Genomic DNA, 27,287 nt, shown 5'->3' with positions numbered 1-27,287 from the left:
CAAAGCAGGGACTATATGAATTTTTGCCTTTGCATAGAGCATGTTTTTGATTCTTTGTGCTAATATGTTCGTTCCAATTAATGTAATTCTATACATTATTAAGTTTTGTAATTGGGGAAAAAAAAACCAGAAGAGCCCGGTAGGTAGTGGAATCATCTGTAATTTTTATGAACCTGAATATCCCTGAGCAGAAGTTCCCTTGCTTACAAGGCAGCCACCTGAGGATGGGAATTACTAGTGCTGCTTTTTTCTGGGAGCATGTTATGCTCTCCACGTTATCTTCTTTTTCTTAAAGACCAGTTGTGTAATGGGGTGGTGGTATATTTTCAGTTTTCTTTGCCACCCCTTTCTTTAACATTATTTGAAGCTACAAGTTCACGAGGAGCTGAATTCCTGTTTACCTTTCAGAATTCCTTCAGGATTAGATCAGATCCTGTATTGTGAAGCTTCTCTTCCAATTGGTCAAACCTTGACCCCAGCAAAGTCGGCAGTGAAAGTCCCATTGACTCCGTGGAGCCAGTTTATCTGCTCCCGGATCTCAGTTCAGCAACATAATTAAGCTTTTTTGCTTGCTTTCAAGTTAAATCCACAATTCATTTGGGATTTGGATATGGAATCCAAGTTATACCTGTTCCATTTACTTAAAACAAACATGATTTCAATGCCTTACTCTATTGCTGCTGTTCTTGTGAGGGCCATGGAGCAGCTGAAGTTCAGAAGGACTGAACTGGATTACATTCCCTGTAGCTCAGCCGTGGACCTGAGGGCACTGGAAGAGGACTGGGAGGGCACTGTGTGATGGCAGTGGGCCAGACCCCAGCCCCAGCCTGGTCCCTTTTTACCGTGAGGGGTGCCTGTCCCTGCTCCAGGGCGTGGATTTGAGCGGCGGTCTGCAAAACGGCTCATGGCTGGAGACGAGGAGGTTGGGACCTTGGCTGAGGCAAGCAACTCTGGTTCTGCTTCCCCATCTGTTAGATAGGGGTAATAACTCCACTCTGCTCTTTGGAAGGGGGCAGAGAGAGTTCTCCTTAATTAATGAGAAATAACTGCTTGTAGAAAGGCTAAATGCTACAAGCAGCTACCTTTCAGATGCGTATCCAAACTTAAGCTTGCCCATCCCTATTAAACACTTTAAGGAGAAATCAAATCAGCCATCCTCTGTTAATGCAGGCAAGAAATGCTGAGATGCTAGTGGCATATATTTTGGCAAAAGGCAGTAAAGACGTAGGAATAAAAGCTGAAATGATTCTGCAAAGCTGAAAAAGATTAGCTCATGGCACGTTTGGTCTAGACTGCAGTCTTGCGTTATTTTAACTAAATTTAAAACATGCTTTTGAGAAAGATGTTGCGTTTTGGCCACGTACAATTGATTCAGGAAAAAGCTAAATTTGTGTGGAGTACGAGCATTAATGGCTATACTGGAAAGATTTTTGGTTTAGTTGTGATATATTAGGTTAAGGGAAAACCTTCAAATGCATTTATTCTGCTCTTGAAAATAATACAGATATGTAAAGATATTGCTTTTAAAAAATAGTAATAAATTAAGTTAATGTCGTCTTGTGGAAATAATCTACTTGGTCATGTTGATTAAAAGAAGAATTCTTATTTACAAGGGAATATGGTGGCCTTAAGAAGATGCCTTGTGAAATTTAATTGAAAACAGTTTCTTACATGAAGTTTTTGGAGACTTGCGATGGAATTGAATGGGAAATTATATCCCTGCTATAGAATTCCAGAATTTATTACAGTATTTTAATTACAACTGTAGCATACAGACCCTTCCCCAGTAAAGTTTATAAGATTTAGGGAAACTTCTGTGGAATCCCCATGGAATTATATTGGATTTTTCATTTATAAAATGTTTTCTTTCCATAATGCTTGATTACTATATGTAATCAAAAGCCTGAAAAGTTTCTGTATTACCTGTAAATATATCAGATAGGAATCTGTTGCAAGTGAAATCTTGGACTCAAACAGTCTAATGAAGCAGGTTTGTTTACCACGTGACTTACTGGAAGGAAGGGAAGGAAAATGTGTCCAAATGTTAAACAGCCATTCAAAGGTTAGTGAAATAATTCGTTTCTAGTCCATATTTTCTCTCTAATAAGGAAAATAAGAGTTCCTGCATTTTCTCTAATTACATCATGTTCTGACTAGAGGACCACATTGCTAGTGGAGGTAAATCATTTTGATGACTTAGCCGGTCATGTCTAAGTGTCTTTAATATAGGCCTGCATAGCTTTTAATTTAGAGCCAAGGACAAAGTATAACACTAACTCATAAGGTACTTTTCCAAATTAGATGTATTCTGCCAGTGTTTATAGTTCTCTATGTCTTTGTATTATGACTTGCAGACCTTATTCCAGGAAAAGGCCTCTTAATTCTGGTGAAAATTTGACATTTTATTCAGCAGATTCAGTAGTAAGTTAGGTACGCTGCCAGTTACTTGGTTCTCACACTGATATTTCTGAGCTGTGAGGCTTTTTTTTTTCCAATGGGATTTATTTTGTATGCTAAATATTATACCTTGATAGTGGTCCTGATGTCTTTTAAAACCTCTAGAAACCAAGAAAAAAAAAGATATTAATTTCATGTCATCATTACTGGGAGATAGGCAATTTAAACAACGCTTTTCTCTTTGTCCCCACAACTCAGTACCAGTGAAGAAGCGGAGATGCATAGTGAATGCTGCTGGCTGTCCACGTGTGACAGAGACACATCCCGCATCCTCCTTGCCTTTGGACGTTTAGTCCAAAAACGTGGCTGTTCCAACAGGTTTTTCCCTCATAGTCCTGACTGGTTGAGAAAGTTTTGATACAGCATTTTCCCATGGAAAATACGACATTTTAGTTAACCCAAAACTTTTTGCCAAGGTGTGCTGGCTACAATGAAACTCTAGATAAAAAAGTTGGAAACAAAAGACTTCTCCAACCCCAGATGGAGTTTGTGGTCAAAAGGACATGGACAACAGAAATGGACAGTTGGATATGGATGTGGCCCAGAATTGCCTCTTTGTGGGGGGACATTTATCTGAGAGTTGGGACATCAAGGTCCATCTGCCACACACCAGCATTTTTCCAGGATTGTTAGTGCTGGATCTGCACCCTGCTGGATCACTCGGTGGTGGCAGTTTGATCCAGACCTGATCTAGGCCCTAGGCCCACGCTTGCACTCCTGTCAAATTAGCCAGCCTGTAACTTGCTGAATTTAGGCTAGCCTTGTACCACCTGTGAGAGAAAATCTTGATCTAGCAGTAAGCTTGGCAGTACAAAGTAAACTTCTCAAAATTTCTGGGATACATTTGGACCAGTGGAGTGTGGTTATTCCAGATCAGCACTTGGGCATTGATGGCTGGATAATTTTGGGGAGCCCAGACTCAGAGCCCTGCAAGTGCACTTGTTCAGTGCATCGCCAGCTCTCAGCCTGACCTGGCGCAACAGTTTGAATCCGGGTGATCTAGGTCGCAGGGAGTGCCATGACTTCTGCAATTCTGGCTGTTCTGGGTGACCCAGGTGCAAACTAACATGGACATACAAATACACTATTTTTCCAGATGAAAACATTTTTTAAAGGTCTAGATTTTATCCTTGCCCAAAACAGCTCCAGCTTTGGAAAACCTGAGATTTTTCATAAAACAGCATCTTTGCTACCCTGCCAGCACTGCTCATCGCTGGAGCTCTGTGCCTGAGACTACTTTCTGGGGCAGGAAGAGCCACCCTAGCCATGCTTGTTTTTGCCAGCGCTCCCACATCTGACTGCTGCATAGTGAGGCAGGATCAGCCCACATGGCATGTCAAGTGTGCTTTTTGCAATCAATTACTCCCTGTTAGAGAAGTGTGAGCAAAGCCGATGAGTTTAACAGGGATGAACTGCCTTTTTCCCCTGCAGCAACAGCCCTGCCTGCAAGCTGCATTTCAGCTGACTTTGGCTTTTCCTCTCAATGTGTTTCCTCAGCTCAGGCTGCAGAGCTGGAGCGGCTTGGACTGGGAGCATGAAAAGTATGTCATGCCAGGTAACTTATGTGTGGGACTGGGGCTAGGAAGTTTGTGAGGAACTATAAAACCAAGAGAATCAAATGCTTGTGTTTAGCTTTTCGACCTGGCAGCAGATACTTGTCTTTCCCAAGGCTGTGCTCCCTGCTTTCTGAAGGGCAGCAGCGTATGCACTTAGTTTACGTCATGCACGCAAGGGTTAAACTTGCTTCAGAGCAGCTTGAAAGTGAGGGTTAGTTTTTATGGAAGGAAAGGGAGTCATCTTAAATAAGTGCTGGAAATCAAGAAGGAGGTTTGCAGCCCAGAAAGAGCCTCCGGGGTGAAATGTCAAAGCCAAGTGCATTTTCTGGTCTCAGTATAGTTTGGAGATAATCCCTTTTGTTGCATTAGCAGCCCCTGAACAGGGCAGTATTTCTTCCAAGCTTTGACAGGCTGCTTATAGGCAACTCTTTTCCTAACTGATATGTATGTATGTATGCATCTGGATTCTTATCTAGGCTGAGCTCTGAAATCTGGAGTAACTGCTTTAATGAAATCGGTGGATTTACTCCAAGTTTACATGCGTGTAGTTGAGATTAAATCAGTTTTTAAAAAAAAAACCCAACTACTTCACAAGATTTGACATCCCCAAAATAATCATTAAAAAGTGTGAGGAAGGGCATCTTTTCTGCACAGTTTCTCCCACCCTTTTTAACTCCTGAGCTTACAGCCCTACCTGGGTGAGTTAGAAAAGGCTGGGGCTGCAGTGCTGGTGCCTGGGCTGGTTCCCTCTTGCACGGTGCCTCTGTACTGCAGCGCTCAGCCTGCTCTGCCCACGCGCTTCTCTGTGGAGTGGAAACCTGCACTGTGCAAAGTCACAACTTGGAAAATGCAGCAAGATGCGTGACTAAAACACACCTCGGTTTTCAGGAGCTTTCTGCAGCAGTAGGTCTCCAGGCAGTTTCTGGAGGAGGTAAGACAGTTTCTGATGCGGGCAGATTGCTGTAGCAGAACATCCTGACAATCTTGTGCCATGGCACTAACCACATGTGTCTTTGATTAGATGCCATCGCCAAGAACCAAATGCAGTGAACCTGTTCCTAACTTGTCCTAAAACACGAGAATCCTGATCCCTAGAGGGAAAGAGGAGCTGTGTGTAAGCGTCATCAGTAACAGCTTCGCCTTGGGCGAAGAAAAGAAAAGGTTGAATTTGTGATCTAATTACCCAAGAAGTGTTTGTAAATATTAGGTATCTGCTGTTTTGGCTCTTGTTTTAATCGGGCAATGCACGTAGCGCACCATGGGAAACGGGGTCTGTGTGCCACCTCATACGCATCTGCTTGTGCCTCCTCTCGCTTCACTTCCTTGCAGGTGGAACAATATTAACAAACCATAGAAATTATAGACAAAAATCTGTCATTGCACAGCTCCCTGCATGCGATATGCCAGAAACACATGGCAACGGTGCTGAGGGTTTGCCTGCTGAGCGCAGCCCTGCCCTCTCTGCAATTCAGGACGTGCCTAAGGTAACACTTTAGTACTGCAGGAGTCTGAAACGCGCGGAATCGTGAAACTGTCGGCCTGCTGGTCCATGTGCTGATCTCTCCTGCAGCATCACTGAATTTCTGAAGCCACAGATTCTCCCATAATAAGTGTGCTCATTGCGAGCCCACGGGAAAACTATTACCATGTTAACCTGTTGGGCTGTTCCTTAGGTCCTGCTTTGCATCTGACCCCAGGGACTGAGTTGGCATGGATGTGTCACAGTGGGGAACAGTTGCTGCAGCAGGCTGTTGCTTATCCTACAGAAGAAAAAAAAAAGCTTAGCAGTTTTACAGTAATCCAGTGGAAAATGGACTTAAAAAGATAACAGTGGGTTGGGGATTTTACTTGTTTCCCATTGTTTTGTTTTGGCTACAAAGTGTTTTAGAAAAGTGCTTGCATGACAGGGGATGACAATGCCAAGAGAAAAGTCCTTCAGGAGAAATGGTCCCCTCCCTAGGAAATGCTAGAATTAACAAAAAAACCTAAACAAACCCCAAACCCACAACCCTGCAGCTTCCATACATATGCACATGGCTATGGAGATGTCTGGTATGTAGTATTTAGAGTAATTTTTTCAAGTGGCAAATGAGTCTTTAATGAAAAGTGCTTTTGAGACATTTTCATTTTTTTTCTCTAAATGCGTGTGAGTAAAATCTGATTTCCTGGCGAGCCAGTGCTAACGTTTGATATGGAGTCGAGTCCCCTGGCACTCTGAGAAGAAAACCTAATGTATTTGAAATGTTCTGTGTGTTTGTAGGTGATGGCAGGGCCATGGCAGAGTTAACGACATAGGAAATGTCTTAGAGTCACCTGGCAAGTTACTTTAGTCAGATAAGTGCAGTCTCACTTGTATGGGCTCTTCCCACCAGGGTACCACTGCTTGGGCTGCTGCTGACTTGCTAAAACTTAGGGCAGCTTCAAACAGCTTATCTGAAGCCTGGTGAGGTCGGGATCAAGGGAAATGGGATGAACTTGCACGTCGTGGGTGAAGCACTGGGTGGGGGTGCTCTCCAGGTCCAGGGACTGTTGGGGCTTGTTGCTGCTGCAGCAACTCTGTCTTAGTGAGCTTGGTGCTTTACTGATTGAACACTTCATGGTCTCTGTTCTAAAGCTAATTTCTGTACTGGGACTGTTGAGTCTAGTGTGAAACAAGTGTGTTGTACGGTATGAGGGATTATGCTTTTTTGGGACTAGGAAACAATAATAATATAATTATGGTTTTTTGACAGATGCTTAATACGTTGGTGCAGACACTTTCTTGTTTTTTTTAGAGCAGACCACCGGAACTGGAGGAGGGGTCTGGATTTGCCCTGATTTCGCCATAATTATTTGGCCTTCAGGTAGAAATGTAAAGAGAGATGCAAAAATTACTAAGGATAATAGCTTTGGGGATGTTGCAGGGACTTGTTGTTTTGCAAACGATTTGTGGCATGAAATCACAAACACACATGCTTTCCCTGTTGGCAAAGGACACATGAGTGCTTTCTGTGCTTTGGGAGTCCTTGGCCTGCAGAAGACCTGCAGCCAGGAATGTAACATCTGCCCTCAGCCAGGGGATGGGCTTGAAATGACCATAGCATAAAAAAAGCCGTGCAAAAAGATGCAACTCCACCTGACATCTGCACTGACAGATCCCTGACAAGATAATGTGGGCATGTGCTCCCCACCCTTTCCTTGATGATCTGTGGCAGGAAATTGTCTGAAGTTTTAAGCCAAACTTAACCAGGTTCTGAAAATAAGTGTTCACCTACTTCATGGTTTCTGATCCTTTTACTCCTTTTCCTTTCTTTTGGGTTTCTGTGCACTTTATAGTGCAGGTACATTGACTGTAGGCTAGTTAGGCTATAATTGTGGCACAACTACAACTCAGTCCTAATGTTGTCACAGTTATCTCTTATTAAAGTCTAAATCATTCTTCAAGCCTGCCCTCTTTAACATCACTCCTTTAACTTTACCCTTAGCAGCTTTGCGGTTTGGGGTTCTGGTACTTTAGCTACGCGATCCCCTTCCAGCAGCCATTTGGAAACCCATTCCCCTCTGTAGTCGTACTTACTGCTGAATTCTGTAGTCTTGCTGCCTTGCTGAGTGTGGATGTAGAGCCTTTGGGTTACTTACCTGTTTATCTCTCAGGGAGTCCTGTGGGCTTTCCAGCAAGATACCTTAGTTTCCATTGCATACTCCCGTGTTGTGGGTAGACCCCTGGACTGCAGGTTCAGTGCCTTGTTTGCCAGTCCCCTGTCGGCAGAGCAAGTCACTTTATTGCCATGTTTCAGGTTCCTGCTCTGTAAGAGGAAAACTGCAGTGGACCTCCCTTACAAAGTACTTTGGGGGCTGCCAAGGGAAAGTGCCATGTGGAGCTGGGCACTGCTACATACCTGTACTGTGTCATTGCCAATGCAGCTGGGATGGGAGCTGCAGTCTGAGATGAACCCTTAGTTCTCTGTACCACCCAGCATCTCTCTGTAACTATTGTGGCAATGCACTGCAGATGTTTGAGAATAACGCCTGGAAGCAGCACCTTTGCGGTGGCTGTGTAAGCTGTAATGGGGTGCTGGCTGTGCCCCGGACAAGCAGACTGAGTGTTGCTGCTAAGGCAGAAATTCCCAATAGCTAGTGTGCGGTTTGACATAAATAACAAAACATTGATGTTTGCATTTTTTGTTTTCTGGATGCATTCACGAGTCTGTTAGAAAAAGCCTGTTCTTGAAATGTGAAGGTGTAGGGAAATTCTTTTGAAAATGGCCTTGTGCTAAAGCAATTAAATAATGTTTATGTCGGATAATTAATTCCAAGGGAAGGATGAAATTGCTGAAAGGCAAAATAACAGAGTGAAAACCGTCTGCAGGTTTTTGAGGCATTTCTTATTGGAAAGGGAGGGCTTATTACCGAGATTAGCTTCTCAGAGGTTTTAAAGTAGGGTTCAATAGCTATAAAGGCTGGATTGTTTGGCACCAGCATCTCAGTTTGTAGCTCTAAGTGTCTGCTTGCAGTTAATGTAGGTGCAATAAACATATGTGTGCCAAAGAATTCATGGAAAAAACAGTGCAAGTACCATAAGAAATGTGCTGCAGCAAAATGCAAGCATAGTTAAGTGGAAAAAAAAGAAAAAAAAAAAAAAAGATACCCACTTCTGAAAAACTCTGAAACAGCAGTGAAGAAGTTTTGAATGATCACCAGATCTGATGATGTCTCTGGATTTGCCCCCTATGTCTATACCTCTCTGTGTCCTATATGGCACCTGTACTGTGCCAGAGATAGCACCACTGCCTGGTGCTGATCACTGCATTCAACAGAGGCACATTTTCCTCAGTAAAATGAGGAATTATTGTCCCTCTCCATCCTTAGGCATCCCAGGCAATAGCAATGTGCCCAGCCCTCCAAGAGGGCAGAGAAACTGTGCTGAGAAGCACGCTCACAGCTCCTCGAAGATGGGACGTTTTTCTGATTTCCAGATTGGCTTTTGCTATATGATGTGCTTGCTTGCAAGGTCACCTCTGACAAGGGAACTGTGTTCTTAGTTTTTCTTACCTTGTAGCGGCCTCACAGGGAAGTTGCTTGGACGTCTCTGTACAGACCAGGAAAGCCTGTAGATCTCCGGCTGGAGCGCGGGCAGGTGTGATGCACTGTCTGCCTCCAGCCTGCCTGTGTTCAAGTGTGGGATTCATCTGGGGTTCAAAAAGTGTGCCAGTGTCTGGGGAGGGCTGCTCTTCTGTCTCTGTGTATTGGTGGTCCCCAAGTGTTATTCCAGGTCCTTCTGCTCCCATTTTTCTTCAGGGAGAGCTGCCTGGACTATGATAGCTTTTAAGTCTGAAACTAAATCAGGTGCTAAGTAACCGCATTGAAGAGTTATAGATAAGCTAATGAAATTCCTCGAGCAGTAGGAATTGAAATTCCTTTTTAAAAATGCCAAGTAGAATTAGCGGTGTACTAAGTACAGCAACTGAAAGCACTCCATTTCCAACTCAGAGGGGCATCATTGGAAGAATTAACATAACGCTTGAATTAAGGTAAATAATTACTGAATTGATTTAAAGTTATACACGAATAAGACTTCAGTGCAAAACACAGTTCACAGAAAATGCCTCAGTAGTTATGCGCGGAGAGAGCCATGAAAGTGCTACGAGGCTGGGCGCTGGAGAAGACTGTGTGTGGTTTCATGGAAGGGCAGCAGAAGCTCTGCTAGCGCATCTCAGCTGTTCTGGACCGGGCACTGGAAGGGACGGGCTGGCCCTGATGTAGATGTGCAAGACCCAGGCAGGGACTCCTGCCTTTTGACGTGGCCTCTGGCACCCGCTCCTGCTGCGGTGTTGGCTACAACACTCGCTCTCCCACCTCAGCTTCGCAGTTTGTAAACTAGAATTAATAGCGGCCAGCGCTGGGGTTGTTTAGAGGCTTCCCTGTGTTAAAATGCTTTTCACTTCCATGCTGCTCCAGTAGTGCTCAATATTACTGTTATTACATGATGCTTTCTTAGCTTGCTGTTCAGAAAAGCAGCTGCCTTCCGCAGGCTGATGTAAACTACCCTTATGCTGGGTGGTATTATGTACGCTGCTGTACTTCTGGCATCCAGGTCTATCATTTAGTTTAATTTGACAATTGTGTGGTGACTTGAGGAAAACTGCTGTTGAATTGGAGTTTGTTAGCCTGGAAAATATAATTAGTCCAAAAAGCCTGTAATTGTGTAATAAATGCAATACTGAATGGTCTTGTATATAAATCAGAGTACTGGAATATAACTTTTGGTACCTTTTCTTTTTTCTTTTTTTTTCTTCCCAGTATGGGGTACTGCATCCTTTTTGTCCACGGTCTAAAAAAGCTGTCTACATGGTTAAATAAATGGAGAATTACTGTTCTGACCCTCTTCGCTTTACTGCTGCTGCTCTTCTCTTGGAAGACCGTGAAACAGAACGAAATCTGGCTGTCACGAGAATCCCTTTTCAGGTATGAGTGACCACAGAAGACTACTTGCATTTTTCTGTTGTTTAAAATAAGTTTGTTAGATGGAATAGTTTTCTTTAGCAAAAGTCCTGCTGTTGATGCATTGCTGTGATTAACATTTTGATTATTATAAAATAACACCTACTTTCTGTTTTCTGGCAACTGTGCAAAAACTGATGTCAGCACTTTATATGCTTATGCACAAACTTTGGTTCTGGCAATCACATTTTTAAGACATGCTGTTTTTAAATAACTTCAGTTCTTTAGATTTACCAATAATCTAACACTTTCCTTTTTAAAGACATAGGAAAAGTTCGTTGCAACCCTCCAGAACACCATAGTAACGGTATTGAATATATTGAATTTTCTTTAGTGATGTTCTTAATGACAAAAATGAAATGCCATGAAGTGCCAAACTTAATGTACCATATTTCATTTTATTTGATTACTCTTTGCCAGACAGCTCTCTTTACAACCTCATTTATGTATTTTTTTGCACTGAAACAGACTGTTTCATTTTGTGTTTTGCTAGCAAATGTATTGCATTTGCCTCCAGCTGCTTTCAGCAGTTGTCTAATTGTGAAGTAATTGCAGAAATGCAGGTGATCTGCACACAGGTTGCTTAGCTTTATTTTCTAACTTATTGGCCAGAGCAAAGTTTAATTTATGCAGCACTGAAGAGTATGGAATTATTTTTTATGTGTACCGTTCAGTCTTCAGGAAACACTGTTGGGGTGGTTGGAGCTCTGTTAGTGAGATTTTTTTTCAGAAAAATCTGGAATAGGGGTTTCTTTGCTGTGACATGATTCATTGCCCATCACCCTGAAACGCTGTTTGGTGTTCAAACAAAAGCAGCCATGGTGACCGGTCTGGGCTCGCGCAGCGATCCCTGTGAAGCACACCTCCAGTCCAAACCCTTCTGGCTAACGGTGGCCGCTTGGAGGAAAGCCGGACGCCTTTCCAAGTTGGATGACTCTCTTGTTGAAAGGGGGGTGGGAAGATGGCAATTCCATATGCCGAGTTGCAGGCATCACCTGGTATCACGTTGTATACAGTTGTGGTGACCCACAACAGTGGGTGTTTAAGATCAATGAAGTCGAAATGGAGCAGGTGACAGGAGGACATCTCCTCCTACTAAGGAGCACTCTTGGGATGATATGGGGTGTCAGGGGGTCTGTTGCAGAAGAGAAGGATAAGGTTATGTCTGCTTAGTTAGATGCAAACGGACTTCTGTTCATCCTACCTCTGTTCAAAGCAGGGTGACCATCAGCCAGCCCAAATTCAGAAACTGTGCCACTGCTTCAATGCAGCACTGAGGTGGAGCTAATATACCTTGCCTCAAGGTAGGGATTTGGTGTTGCCCAGGGTAGTACACAGGGCTCGGTGGCTTGGGTCAAGCTGGCTCACTCTTCAGTTCAGGTCTTTCGGGGACAATTCCGGGAGAGAGATCTGCCCTGGGCGTTTGAGGAGAAGGCAAGAATGTAGGTGTGCTCCTGCTGGGTCACCTTGTATTGTGAGCAATCCTGAGAGCAATCAGGAGCAGATGCCTAGAAAAGCAATGTAGGAACAGGGCCAGCAACAGCGATGCTTCTCTCCAGTCCTTTCCCAGCTTGCAGTAATCTGCAGTTTAAAGACTTCCTGAGTCCGGAGTTACTTGCTTTTTTTGCTTTTAACAGCCACTGACGGACTTTTCTTCCATTAATGTCTCTGACTGCTTTTTCAAATCTATTTATAGTTTTGGCTTCTACAGTATCCTGTGCGCTGGGCTCTGTTGTTAAATTACACAGTGTGCACACTAAGATTTACCTTCTGTGTCCTGTGAGCCTTCTGCCTGATCATCTTGTTTGGTGACCCCTAGTTCTGGTGTTCTGAATAATGAGTGAGTAACCATCAGCTTGTCACTTGTCCTCTGCCTTCCATGCCTTTACCCTCATGCCCTCACCAAAGGCTGTCTCTTTTTCATGCTGAAGTCTGCCGGTTTTGAACTCTCCTCATATGGAAGCTGTTCTGCATTTCTGATCCTGCTTGACAGTCTTCGCTGGATGCTTTCAAACTCTAATCTGTCCTTTTGAGAAGGAGAGCAGAATCACCTTTCAAGAGATACGTGCAGCACAGTAATGTAGGACTGCTTTCTGGTTTTTGTTCTCTTCTCCTACTAATCCCTGATCTTCCACCTGACTTTTGTGACCTCTCCTAAGCACTGGGTGTTATTTTCAGAGCACTGTCCACACAAACTCCAAGGCACCTATTGTGAGTGGAATTGTCTGATTTATAGACATCAATCTGTGTGCAGATTTACGCAGATTTAGAGTGTGTGTCTGTGTACACACTCTCTGATACTTGTGCCTGTACCAGAATTGCATTTCGTCTGCCACCTTCTTGCCCAGCCTTCAATACCGTGAGATCCTTTTACAACAGTTTGTGGTTAGCTTTAATTCCTGCAGTGTAATTCACATCGGTGTTATCAGCAAACGTGTTGCCTCCCTGTTTGCTCCCTTTTCAAGATCCTTTGTGAACACATGAGGCAGCTCAGATGCCACTGCATGTGTCTTGGGAGCCCTGCTTGCAGTCTTCTCCAGTTGTAGAAACTGTTCACATACTTGTGCTCTTTGCTTGCTGTCTTTCAACTAGGTGTTGATTCAGGAGAGGACCTTCCCTCTTACTCCATGATGCCTTTAAGAAATTGGAAGTCTTTAGTGAGGGATTTTATCAAAAGCCTTTTTGAACATTTAAGTGCACAACATTGATGTATGTGATTCTGACTGGGCTATATTTGGATTTTCATAAAAGCTTTCCATAGTTTCAGTACCACATACCTGTTGCGTCTTATCAAAGAACAACAGAGCTGCCCAACGAACTTCTTTCTGCAAAATACAAGGTTAATTCTTCTCTGTTGGATTGTAGTTATCCAGAACTTTGCTAGAACTAGCCTTTATTACGGTTTTCCCCAAATTACCTGGAGTGGAAATCAGACTTGCTGGTCTGTTGCCCCCCAGATCTCTCCCCTGGAGCCAAATGATATCATGTTCATCACCTCCCATTTCTCTAGTGCCAAATGATAGGCTACTGTGATGGGTTAACCCTGGCTGGATGCCAGGTGCCCACCAAAGCCATTCTATCACTCCCCTTCCTTCTCAGCTGGACAGGGGAGAGAAAATATAACAAAGAGCTTGTGGGTCAAGATAAGGACAGGAGAGATCACTCACCAATTACTGTCACGGGCAAAACAGACTCAGTTTGGGGAAACTTAACTCAATTTATTACAAATCAACCAGAGTAGGGTAATGAGAAATAAAACCAAATCTCAGAACACCTTCCCTCCACTCCTCCCTTCTTCCCGGGCACAGCTTCACTCCCGGATTCTCTACCAACCCCCCAGCGGCACAGGGGGACGGGGATGGGGTTTACGGTCAGTTCATCACATGTTATTTTCTGCCGCTTCATCCTCCTCAGGGGGAGGACTCATCACACACTCTTCCCCTGCTCCAGCGTGGGGTCCCACCCACAGGAGACAGTCCTCCACGAACTTCTCCAACGTGGGTCCTTCCCACGGGCTGCAGTTCTTCACGAACTGCTCCAGCATGGGTCCTTTCCACGGTGTGCAGTCCTTCAGGCACAGACTGCTCCAGTGTGGGTCCCCCACGGGGTCACAAGTCCTGCCTGAAAACCTGCTCCGTGGGCTCCTCTCTCCACAGATCCGCAGGTCCTGCCAGGAGCCTGCTCCAGCGCGGGCTTCCCACGGGGTCACAGCCTCCTTCAGGAACCCACCTGCTCCGGTGTGGGGTCCTCCACAGGCTGCAGGTGGATATCTGCTCCACCGTGGACCTCCATGGACTGCAGGGGGACAGCCTGCCTCACCATGGTCTTCCCCACGGGCTGCAGGGGAATCTCTGCTCCAGTGCCTGGAGCACCTCCTCCCCCTCCTTCTGCACTGACCTGGGGTCTGCAGGGTTGTTTCTCTTACATGTTCTCACTCCTCTCTCCGGCTGCCGAAATGCCTCCGTCCCAACTTTTTTTCCTTCTTAAAAATGTTATCACAGAGGCGTTACCACTATCGCTGATTGGCTCGGCCTTGGCCGGCGGCGGGTCCGTCTTAGAGCTGGCTGGTATGGGCTCTCTCGAACACAGGGGAAGCTTCCAGCAGCTTCTTACAGAAGCCACCCCTGTAACCCCCCCCGCTACCAAAACCTTGCCACACAAAGCCAATACAGCTACATAGTGCAGCTAATAGCAGCTTCACGTTTGATTTCCTTTGGATGCATACTACCAGGCCCAATGTATTAATAACTGTTCTTGGTGTTGATTTGTTTTAAAGCCTATTTTACTGCCACTTCAGTTTGAGACAGTGCTTCGGACTTGCCCCTGTAAGGAAAGGCTCCCGTGTGGCAACCTCCTTCAGTTCTCCTGTAGTGAGCACTGGTGCAGATAATCCATTTAGCTTTTCTGCCGTGGCCTTTTCTTCTTCAAGCACTACTTTTAGACCTCCATCATCTATTTGCCTTAGGGGATCTTTGGCATGTTTCCTGTATCTGATGTATTTCATTATTAGCTTTGATGGCTTTAGCAAGTTTTTCCTTAAATCTCTTTTGGTCTGCCTAATTATCATTTATGTTTAACTTGCTGAAGTTTATGCTCTTTTCCTCTTTTCTTCTGTCGCTGTGATGTTTGCTTTTTAAAGGGTATTTTTCATTTCTCATAGTTGTCTTTACTATGCTGTTTAACCATATTGGCCTGCTTGTTGTCCTTTTAAGATTTTCTTTGATAGGTGTTATACATCTCTCGTGAATCTATAATATGGTAGGACTCTTCTTATTGATGGGAAGGAAACGAAAAAGAAGAATAGTATAGCAAGAAGATAATGTCATCCCAGGAGTGGGAGATCTCCTCTTTGGGGCAGAAGGAGGAGGCTATATATAGGCTGATGAGGAGAGGAGGGAGAAGTGGATGGAGGCATGCGCAACAGCAATAAATTAGAAAGGACAGAGCAGGAGGAGGAGATAAGGAACAGTAACGAAGTATGAGGGAAAATAATAAGGAAACAGAGCAAATCTGTAGATGTGGGAAAGGAGACATAAATCAACCTACTTGGTAGTCTCTGTGTGTTGAATTTTTTTTTTTTTTAAGAAGTATGTGCTGAGAGAATCTGTACTCCCATTCCTAGTTCTTCATTCTTCTTTTTCCAGTTGCTTCTTTAATTAAATACTGCTTTTTCCCTCCTATTACTTTTTTCCCTTCACCTCTACTTTCCATTCCTGCATTTGCTTGGATGTGTTTCTTCAGGGTTGATCTGTCTTGATTCCCTTGGCTAAGACCTGTTCTGCTATACACGCTTTTTCTACACTGGTCCGGGGGACGTTTGTATACTGAGCATGGTACCAGTTTTGTGCTTGTACCCCATTTTGTCCCATTCTCAAGGCTTACCCTGCTTTGACATTGTGTGGCAGCACTGTTACCATCTCTGGACCATCCTGACTCTCAGTCTCCAGCCCAGGGGCCAAGTTTCCTGGATGCAGAAATCCTGCTGGGTCTTGGCTGAAAGCAGTAGTGTGCGGGAGGGTGCTGGTGTCTGAGGAAATGATGCGTTGACACATAGGTGCACAAGCATATGTGCAAAGACTAAATGAGAAGCAAATGAACCACAAGATGTGGCCAAATATATAGAGATCTAGGTATTTGAGGCATATTATTCCAACAGATCTCTAGAAGCCCCAAGCAGTTTGTCTTACTGTATTGGCAGGTGGGCAGGGAGGGCTTATTTGTTAAATATGTAAGGAACTACTGTATAGAGCAAATGCACAGGCCAGGAGCTAAGGCTCCGCAGGCTCCAGCCGCGGTCAGTGTTGATGTCTGAAGCCAGGGAGAGGGAGGTGAGGTCTGTGGGCTAACCTCTGCATCCGCTGAACCGACCTTTTCAAGGTCTGTCAAGCTGCCATGTTTCCTGTTGCTCCTAGAAAGCATCTGCATGCACTGCCCACGTTTGTGACAGTGCCTGGAAACACAGTTGTAACCAGCAAAGGAACTGTATAAAAGTGGCACTTTCTTAGTCAGCAGTTTTCCCTCCCGAGACAGGTCTGCTGACTTCAGTAATTTGCAAAAACCATCCCAGCCCCAAAGGTGGCATTTACTGCTGTGTTATTTTGTTAATTCTGAAAGCTAGCTTGGCTGAGGAGAGCAAGGCCTGTTGCTTTTTGAGCATCTTCTATAGAACAGTTTAATATGGCCCAACATTGATACCTGTGAAATCAATACATGGGTAGGAGGCCAAGGGAAGTGGTTGTTTGTGTCATCCAGAGAATAATTTGCTGTAGAGAACCTTTATTGATGACAGTGATGCCCAAAGCAGAGGAGACCCCTTGGTCTCCCAGGGCTCCTGCTGAGGCAGAAGTGGCCTCATTCCCTTGTAAACTGAGCTCTTTTCATATGGAAATCATAGAAAATCAATGAAGCCTCTGCCCTGCACCCAGTCATTTCGCAGAGCAGAACATGCACTTAGGAAAACAACAGAGGTGATCACAAGAGACTTTTCCCAACTGAAGTGGGATTTGGGCAATGCTGGTATTTGAGGTTGGAAAATACCAGTGGTATTTTATTTCTCTGATTTATGGCTAATAGGCTTTTGCCTTTCCATGGAGACGAAGCGTTACGTAAAAGGGTTTGCCTATTGTTTATTTTCCATTTATGTCGCTTACTGCTGTCGTAGAAGTCAAAAGGGAAGGAAATCCTCGGGAGAAGTGACGTCTGATCTTGGTAGGCTTGTTTCTGGCTGGAGCCAGATCGGTGGCCATAGGTTTTCAGAAGGGCATGTGTGTGCCGGGCTGGGGAAGAGGGAAATAGGAGAGTTTGGAAAAGCACATTGGAAAATTAGATTGAAATTGTGAGAGACTGGGGGCTTGTGGGAAGCAGAAATGGAAAAACATTGTGTTCTGCTTTGTTATTTGTACTCCACCCTTTCCTGCTTGGCTTTCATTGTGGACATTATTGTTTCCTCTGTCAACGAGCAAACAGTGTTCTTGGCTGGTCAAGAATCAATTAGCAGGAGTGTTTGCCTAAACTCTCCTAAAAAATCCCCTCCGTGTCCAGCGCTGTGTTTGCTACTACCTCCCACAGCGCAGAGACTCCAAGCAGCCTCAGTCATTGCTATGTGCATTTGCAACATGAAACACCCCCCTCCCCAACCATGCGAGGAGAATAAATAGGTCAGGGAGCGCGAGTGGTGTGATGCAGAAGAGAGCATCGTAAGAACCCAAACCGATTTCTGCCTTTCCTGTGTCACCCCCACCTCTAGCAGAAGAATGCAGATGAAAGAAACTTTATTAGTGATGTTTTAATAAATGGGACCAGCAGGATTAATAATAAATTCTATTTAAAGGGAAACAGTCCAGAATTAAAATATTTAAACATATGCATCTTACTGTTAAAACCGTATCTCATTAGAACTGAAGTACTTGTGCATATATAATGTACTCCTCACCATTAACTCAGTTTGCTCTGTTTCAGCAGGGACTGTAGCAGAGCCAGCAACTTATTGCACGTAGCTCTGAGAGAGGAGCAGTTTTGAGTGCCTGTCCGTGTGTCTGCCTGTAATGCTGGCGCTGATGTAATGAAACCCTCTCTGTATAAGAATTAATATTCCCGTAATGCCCAGAGGTTGTAAGTGTGTAGTTAATAGCTCCCAAGGCCAATGGAAATTAACACAGCCATAGCAGTCACACATTACTTGCTGCTGGTGCAGTATATCTTTGTGAAAACTAATATAGAAAATCATTCTCTTAAGAATAGCATCAATTAACTGATTTAATTCAGCGATTAGTCACAAAATGTCTTATTCCTGTAGTGCTCCCAGTAAGTAATTTGGAAATACCTGATGATTAGGAAGCCAAATGCAAGGTGTATTTTTAATTTCAGTAGGCAAACCATGGCTGTGTTGTGCTGAACTCTGTAAGGCAGCCGTGGGCGAAGCTTTAGAAGCTTTCACAAGTAGGCATTAGCGATGCTTGATACCACTGGCTGCAGATAACCAAAAATATACCGTGTTTGCCACTACGATTCTCCAGAGCCATTTTACAATGAATTCCCTGACAAAGGGTTTCTGCAGCTGTGGGTGCATTCGCCCCATGGGAGAGGGTGTGCACCCTACTGTGGGGCTGTGTGCGACCCTGTCTCGTTATGATTAACTTCCATGCCCACCAAAGTTAAACAGGAGAGACAGACAAGGCAAAGTAACAAGACTTGGGAATTTCCTAGTCTTTGCTTTTCCTACCTGAGGTAGGAGGGTCAGAGATGTTGGGGAGAGAAAAGAGAGCAGCTGGCAGGAACCTGCTTGTGAGCAAGAAACAGCGCTTTGTCTGCTTTTACGTGAACAGATTCATCCATCCTTATTTCCCATTACCTCAGAGAGCCCTATATATGTGCTGGAAAGGATTCCCCCATTAAACAGAGTACCGACTTCTCTGGATTCTTGCAGAGGAAATGTTTCCATGGCATACGTGCTCCTGTGATTTCTTTCTCTCTTTAACCTTGAAACAGCATTTCCTCTAGCTGTGCAAGGTGTACCTTGCTTTCTGTGCTTTCAGGTAAATAAGCATATGCTTGCTCTTCTTTTGTCTTTGTGCCCTCATTATTAATTCCAAATGCTGAGTACAATCTACAGGAGGCAGGAGAGGACGGGAGGGATGGGGTGTCTGTGCAGCCACATGTCCTCAGTCATGTGCTTTAATGCCAGAGCGTACAACTTGCCAGCTAAGGGTGAGAGTCCCATTAGCCCTCACCTCCTGGCCATGCTCTGCTCAGCACTAAGCTGTGCATACGTGCTGGCTCGGCGCTCAGAGTATGCTATGCATCCCCTCTAGTGGCTGATGCGCATGGAAAAGAGACCTTCTTTCTGGTACCTGCAGCTGACAGATTTAAATCAAGATTTTCATAAGGCGCTTCGTGACACTCAGGTTTAAGCAGGGACCCTGTTATGGCTGTGTTACAGAAAGTACTGTATGCTTTCCCTCTAAATATTAGCCTTAGAGTCTTCCAATTTAATAATTCAGATTTTGAAATACGACAGCATCTGGCCACAGGGAGTGTTGCGGTGTTGGTGACAGCGGCCAGGACGAGTTGAATTGCTGCTGCGTATTTATGTCCGCCTGGGGCACGTGGTGTACCAGTGCGTGGGGCAAGCTTGGGGTTGTAACTTGAGTTGTGTTGGCACGGGTGCGCAGGAGGTGACAAGGTGCTCAAAATCAGAGCAAACTTTTCAGAATAAAGGGACCGTGAGAATAAGGTGGACCTTGGGGAAGGTGGGGTAACCTGGCTGCTAACACCGTCCTGCTTCTGTTCCTCTTTGCAGCTCAGGAGTGAAGACCCTGCCCCACAACGCCAAGGTGCACTACAACTACGCCAATTTCCTGAAAGACCAGGGCCGTAATGTTGAGGCAATCTACCACTACAAAACTGCTCTCAAGTAAGTCCCTTAAGGGCCCAGTGGGGCTGCGGCCGTGCGGTGCAGCCTGCTGTTAGCCCAGCCCTTCCCTGCCAGGCATGGGGCGAGTTGCCTGCTCCTCACCCCTGGCTCCTGGGGGCAGCTCAGCTTTCAGAGGCTGGGAAAGTTCCCTGGCTCGGTGTTTGTGTGTGATTAAATGAGGTAGCCTGGCTTCCCTCCAGCTCCACGTGTGCACGTGTGTGTGTGTGCACACTTCAATATATGAGATAGAAATGTTACCATAGCTACACATTGAGCAATGAGGTGTATTTTACACAGCTGAATGTATGCTGGTAAGCAGGAGGTAGTTGTCATAAATGCATTTTCAGGTTCCTGGGCCATTTATCTTAGTAAATTGTTAATGGTGCATGCCTGGAAAACGCCAGTGCTGTAGCCATCTGAAATGCAGTAATAATAATAGTACTTACTACTTGTATTGAGGCTTCTGTCCACAGAGCTTTGCATGAACACTAAACTAATTGATCCTGAAAATGCTCCTGTGCAGTAACAGGGTAAATATCGTTACTGTGGTTTTGTACAGGGAGAAGCTGAAGCAGGTGGGTGAATTGCCTTGCCCATAGATGCATGGTAAATCTGAGCCCAGGGTTGGGCTGTAAGATGGGACATGTCCCGTGGTACCTCTGAAGGACCCTCCCAACCACACGCGGATGGGGTTACTCCCTGCAAGCAGCATCCCTCTGCTTGCTGCTCCTGCTGGTGCTGTTAGTGCAGCTCAGCCGGGGCCTCAGTTGCTCCCTGCTGCCCGGGCAGTGCTCGGTGCAGTAAGCAGGTTACCCCAGTTCCCCAAACCTCTCCTCTCTGGTCCTGGGGGCTTGGGAGAAGGGACAGGCCCCTCAGGGGAATGGGTGCAGGGAAAAGGGCAGGGGAGGGTGGCAAGGAAAAGCAAACACGGAGGATGCAGATAATGTCTTTGGGAATAAAAGCATGTGTGGGAAGGACAGACAAGGTGAGGAGTGGCTCTGATGGACAGCAAGGGCAGAGCTCGGTTCCATAGGGCACATCAGGAGGTGCAATAAATGTTCTTTCCTGACACGTGGTGTGGCAGGAAACTCCAGAAATTACATCTATGTTTTGTTTTCTGGCCAGCTGACAGGGTTATATGAAAGGCTCTCCAAGGGCTCCTAACCCGCCCAGATTAAGCTGGGAGGACAGGATTTCATTGTCGCTGAGGAGGGCCTGAACCTGGGTGGAGGTGATTTGTAGCTTTTTTGAGCAGCATCCTGTTCTGGTTTACCATTTACCATGCTGGGCATTTAGGAAGTCATTTAGAAAAACCTCCATCCTATTTTTTTAATGTTTCCAGGAATGGAAAATCCAGCACAACCATCAATAAATTGTACTGAAGGTTAATTACCTTGGCTGTTGAAAAGTCCTCCTTTATTTTTGGTCTGATTTGTTTAACGTCAGCTTTCAGTCATTGGATTTGTTTACACCTTTAAATGCCACACTGAAGGTGCCATTACCAAAAGTCTGTTTTCCATAGAGTGATCAACTCCTCCCTTAACCTGCTGCTTGATACAACCCACTGATATAGCTGCTGGCGTTTTCGGTGTCATGCGAGTTTTTGCAGTCCTCCAGTCGTTCCTGTAGCTAGTCTCTGAACTTTCTCCAACTTACCAGAAAAGCCCATTGCAAGTTAAAAAGAAGAGGGACTAACAAAAATTATCCAAACCCTGCAGCGAACGTGCTAGTACACAGAGTTACGTAACTGCTTCTACCGACATTGCCTCTGCTTGTGTAAATGAGATTTGCTGACAAAAGATTTTGCTCTTCTCTAACTCAGCAGCACCCATTTATTATAATTATAATGCTGTCTTCTGCTCTGCAGTATTTCAATTATGAAAGAGTCTGTTTTGAGAACTGACTGCAAACATTTCCTCAACTTTATTAGATAGCACGGTTTGTGCTGATGGTATTGTTTATAGAGCATCCGAAGCCTTTTCGGGGCTTGGAGCCACACAGAACCAACCATGCCCTTCTCTAGGTGCTTGGTGTCTCAGTGACGCTGGTGCTTGTGCTCCTCTTGCTTCAGTAACCTCAGGATTAGTTGGCTCTTTTGAAAAGCGAGGCTCTGTCCCCATCTTGCATGTTTGCTATCTGATCCGGTAGCGCAGACCAGGAGTCGGGAGTCTCCCACTGGCTCTATCATTGGGAAGCTGCATTACTTGGTCCCACTACCTTGTCTCTCTGCACTTAGGCTTTCCTTATTTTTACCCCTTCCCACGCCTGTAGCAGGGAAATTGCCGTGTGATAAGCAATAAACCAGCATAAGTAAGAAGTGTAATGTGTTCTCCTGTCGAGAATTACATTCCGTGTTTTCCCCTCAGACATGCCCCTTCTGAAGCGCCTGGGGTTGTGTGTAGGCCTTGCAGCCTCCGCCAGGTGCCTATGCGTGATGGCTGCGTTGAAGTGGTGGAGAAGGTGATGGATGTGGGACTGGCAAGATGATGGTGGATATAGTGGAAGACCCTATTTTTTGGTATTGCAGATAAGAACAGATTTCATGTCCAAGCTGTTTACCCATCCTCACGGGCTCCAGCTGTGCAATTGCTGCTCTGATTGTAGATCAATTACTCTACAATTAGAAGGAAGTAGTAGCTGTAATATTCTGACCAGGTTTTGATGGTTCAGGGTATTTTTGGCCACTGGCCTGACCTTAAAATGCAAGAACAGCTGGGAAGCTGAGGCACCACTCACTCTATGAATTTCCTCATCAGGGAGTAGGCAGGCCGGCAGCTCAGGCACTAACACAACAAGCTTCCCTCATTTACCCCAGGTACCCCTCACTGGGTGTCTGCTTTCCGGGTGAGTCCGGGTGGATCCACACTGCCCAGGTTACAGAAAACGCAAGCTACTCAAGAGGCTTCACAATCCAGCAGCAGCACCGTCAGAAGTATGGGAGATCAAAATATCATATCTGCCTAGCGTGCAGTGAGCAGATCAATAAGGGAATTAATAAGGAAATGGAGTCAATAAGGACACGGGCTGCCACCACCGCCACCCGGGAGGGAGCTCCTGGGAGGTAGGAAAGGGAGAGCAGCGTCGCCCTGGACCGGCTTTGTCTGAGGCACGTGGATGATGGCTCATCCATCATTCCAGCTCGCTTCTAAAGCTTGTGCCAAATTACAATGTAGGTCTGCTTGATCTCTGGTGAATGAGTCTAACTGTTTGCTAAACAAAAGTGATCCTGTCAGTCCCACTCGGCTGCGTGAACCGCTTGCAATTACCATTCCACCAACATAATGATGCGTTTCTACGTGCTGCTTCTCTGCCAGAAGTGTCGGTTGCCATGTAGCTATTTAGCGAAACAAAGGTTGCCATTGCTCCTGTGAAGTAGGCAGGTGATGTTGTAGCTATAGCTGTGGGAAAGGATGTTGAAGTGCACACAGGTTATGTAGTGAAATAATAGCAATTGAGACTAAATCCTGGGAAAGTTGATTCCCGGTGCTTTAATCGCTTGCTCCCATTCCTGCTTTCAAAGGTAGGCAGGATCCTCTGCTGACACGTGTTGGTGTATCGCTGTTAACTTCAGGGCAGATAAATGATGGAGGAGAAGAATGTATTTTCTCTGACAGTGAAACTGCAGGGCAGGTTTCCAAGGCAAACTCAGCAACTGATCCCAACAACCACCTGTTGATGCCATTGCAAGGGGCCTGTCAAAAAACTCATTCCTCACCACAGCCCAGGTGCCAGTGACACAACATCCTGACTTAGGTAATTAGTGCAATCTAATCATGCTGTCCAAGAGTGGGGGAAATGAAAACTGAAATGAAATGCAAAAAAGGAGAACAACATTTGAATTGGAGATGAGGAGAATGAAAAGAAAAAAAGTTCTGTGTACATAGGAAAAGCTCCTCCTGTATGTTGGGTTCCTAAAAGGAGAATGGAAGCGGAGCCCTTTGGAGATGCAAGATGAGTTACCTGTAAAGCAGACTTGATGAACAGCTGGCGTTCTGCAGTTGTAGCAGTGGGTTATAAACCTTTCAGTTTACCTTCAGTAAAACAAGAAAAACACTGCTGGATTAGACTGCTTCAGTGGTTTGCCTGACATATGGTAGTGACCCCAGGAGATACTTGGGGGTTTTTTCCTGCAAAAAGTAAAGGCCAGAAATACTCAGTCTGAGATGTGAGTTGACCATGGCTACTCTGAAAGCTGACCTTAACATTCTTGCTGCTGCTTCTGCTGCAGATTTGTGGCTGTTGCTAGGAATTTTAGAGACCCCCTGCTCCTGGAAGTCAAACAGTGCTGGTCTTATCCAAAATAAAACTTGTCTTGCCGCTCTTGCGTTTGAGTGAGAATATGAGATCATGCAACGTCATGCAAATATGAAGAACAGCTCTGATGTGCTAATGAAGACATTTTTGCTGTTATTGATAGTTACCAAGCTTTTGTCCTGCTTCTCCTCAGCCTTGCTTCCTTGATGTTGCTGTTAAGACTGTTTTATCCCTCCTCAGGAATGCACATGAGCTGACATGCAGAGAGAGAAAAACAGTAGAGCCTTAAAACCCATTTGATGAACATTTGTTATGTCTTTAACAACACTTTTAACAATGGCGGGGGGGGGGAATTCACCTTCCCTGCTGCAGTTGCACTCATTCAAAATTTTAGTTCCCAAATCAGCTCTGTCTTACCGTCTGTGTTTGTTGCCAGGGCTGTGCTTCCCATGGAGGCAGATTGATGTGAGCAACAGTGGGTGGGGCTGAAGGAGGTTGCTGGGTTTCTTGCTGGAGTTGGGTGAATAAATGCGCTAACAATAGTTCTGTGCTATTCAAGCTACATTTCTGTGTTTGGCAGAAGTTCAACATCTAAAAATTCATGTTTGCACTTTTGGATATAAAAACATATAGATTTGCTCTTAATTAAAAAATGTCAGTAGAGTATTGTGTTTAAGTTAACAGTGGGGGAGAAAGAGTTATCTTTGTGTGAAGGCAGATGCTGTGACCATCAAATGATACAAAACGGTTGAATCATAACTGAATTATTTCTTCATAACTGATTTTTGCTGGATGAAAGTCACAGAAATGAACTGGGATTGGGTGACTAAAAAAGGAAAAGTGCTGGTAAGAAATAAATACAGACAGTAAGACTGGGGGGGGGAGAGAGAGAGATTCAGGCTGGCCCTGCAAGCATCGGGCACCTCGGGGCAACCCAGAACTGCTCTCTGGGGTGTTGCTCTTTCCCAACGGAGGCATGGGCAAGTGTGTGAACTGACTCTTACCATCAGTGTAATGCCTGATAGTAGAGAGTCCTGCAGGAAGTATCCACCATATGTGTAATACTGTGAGTTTGTGTACATAAATGCACTGGTGTGCATACATGAGAGTGCGTACACATCTGCAGTGTGCCTGTGTGTGTACGTGTCCGTCAACAGGTTCATAGCCACAAGCTCCCCTTGGACTTTCTCTGCCAAACACTGCTGACCGAACAGAGTGGGAAGGGGACCAGCCTGCCATGCAGAAACCTCCATTCTCCCTTGTGGCGTCTTCCAGAGAAGGGAGCCTCTGGGCAGCAAGCAGGAACCCTCGGGCTGGCTTTCTTTGCATCTTGAGGAGCTGTTCTGGTGCTCAGCCTTGAGACAGAGGAGGGAGTAGGCCAGGAGGCAGATGAACCAGTATGAAAACTCTTGGTGCTGCGACATGTGTCGTCTTAGCTCTTGCAGAGCTTGCAAATAATACAGCTTAGGGCATTGCTCACAGCATGAAAACTGGGAATGCTGGTTTGTGGCATCAAGAAGTGTCACGTGATCATGCTTATGTATACTTGGTACTCAAATGCAGGCTAGATGGGGGAGGAGGGAGGAGGAAGCAGTGTGGGTACCATATCCATATCCCTCACTGAGGGAATAAAATTGGTTCATAATATCACTGGAATGGGTAGAAAAGGAGCAAGCAGGGCTGCTCTTTTTCCTTACTCCACTTAGAAATAAAGCCCTAATGCTGTAAGGGAGACTCAGGTTTCTTGCTAAGCTTTCCCACACACCTTCCCACTGGGTTTTTATATATCTTAAATCAACAGTATCTGGGGTTGTTTAAATTCAGTTAAATTGCACTCTCCATGCAGTAAAAAAATTGTGTTCATATAGCCCTTTATGTATGTGTGTGTCTGTGTGTGTGCCTTGAAAATGCCTCTCAGCGTGGACTGCAGGTGGCCTTGGATACCATCTGTGATTTATTTCTGGAAAGAATTAAAATACCAGCACCATTTGTTAGCCTGTTTTTACAGTGAGTCAAAAATGTGCAGCAGTGCTTCGCTGCAAGTGTCAGGGCTGCATTTCCTCCCGAAACCGTGAGTGTCCTTCTGACAGTTAATGTTACTTAGGTCAGGCCCTTGGAGCAACCCCTCTGGTTAGGCATTTGGTGAAACATCTTCATAGAGACTTCACATAATACCCTGTGTTAGTGGATGTTACAGACTTGAGGCAGATTGTGTCCAAGGAGTCAGAAACATCTTTGCGCAATGTTCTTCTGAATCGCACTTTGACAATAGGCTTTTGGGGTAGTTGGTGCTCTTGTGTATGTATGTTGTGGCTGTCCTGAAGCTAGACAAAATTGTTAAGTGATTTAATAGTAATTGATGGCTGAAAAGGCTGCCTGATAATTTGAATCAGAGACTTAGTGGCCTTTACAACACAGTGCATAGGATGATGGCCAAATTACTTCAGCCAGTGTAATTTATTTTTGAACCTGTTCTCTATAAAGCGCTAATCCCTGCCTGTTTTGGGGTGTGCTCCACCTCTCCTCAGTTTTTCTGCTTTTTAGTGATCAAATATCAACCAATCAAGGCATGAGCCTTTATTTACTCAAAACCCAAACTGGTGTAAGTGCAACCATGAGCCCTGATGCAGAGGCAGTATGTGTGCAGTGTAACTGCATTGACAGCGATGGAAGCTGGATGTGCCTGCTGGGATGGACAGACATATGTGTAACTTACACCTGGACACTGGTATTTACAGGCAGTGTCCCTTCCTAGACCGTGGCTTCAGTCGTGGGTGCAGGTCCTTCTACACTGTCCTTCAGGGACTTACTGGCTTTTCAAATGCATCTTCTTGGAGAAGAGCCCCCATCAGCTATGAGAATGACTGCTCTATAGCCTTCCTCAGACACTGTGTCGTTGCTCTGACTGCTTACATATCGGGGACTGGTGCTGAAAATCTGGGGAATGGAAAATGCTTCCCTAACAAAACTGCAAAGCTGTTGTCTTATTGGGACAAGGCATTTATTTTGATTTTTATGCAGGCTATGCAGAGAGAAACTTATGGCTGTATTTTGCTGGTTTTCAAGTCTACTTTTCACTTTTGTCTAATGAGAACCTCAAATCCAAGGATTAATTACTCGTTCCCACA

General features: G+C 45.1%; 1 protein-coding gene across 1 annotated transcript in view; it reads left to right on the top strand.

Annotated features, from left to right (window-relative positions):
* TMTC1 (transmembrane O-mannosyltransferase targeting cadherins 1) overlaps window positions 1-27,287 on the top strand; it is a 150,054-nt gene that overhangs the window by 88,261 nt on the left and 34,506 nt on the right. The window contains exons 10-11 of the mRNA XM_052789800.1: window positions 10,293-10,457; window positions 19,792-19,905. Coding sequence (XP_052645760.1) covers window positions 10,293-10,457; window positions 19,792-19,905 — 279 coding nt within the window. The remainder of the gene's footprint in view (window positions 1-10,292; window positions 10,458-19,791; window positions 19,906-27,287) is intronic.

This window comes from Harpia harpyja, chromosome 6, assembly GCF_026419915.1.
Source record: "Harpia harpyja isolate bHarHar1 chromosome 6, bHarHar1 primary haplotype, whole genome shotgun sequence".
Lineage (NCBI taxonomy): Eukaryota > Metazoa > Chordata > Aves > Accipitriformes > Accipitridae > Harpia > Harpia harpyja.
Note: the sequence above shows the minus strand (reverse complement) of the source record. Positions and strands in the feature narration are given on the sequence as shown.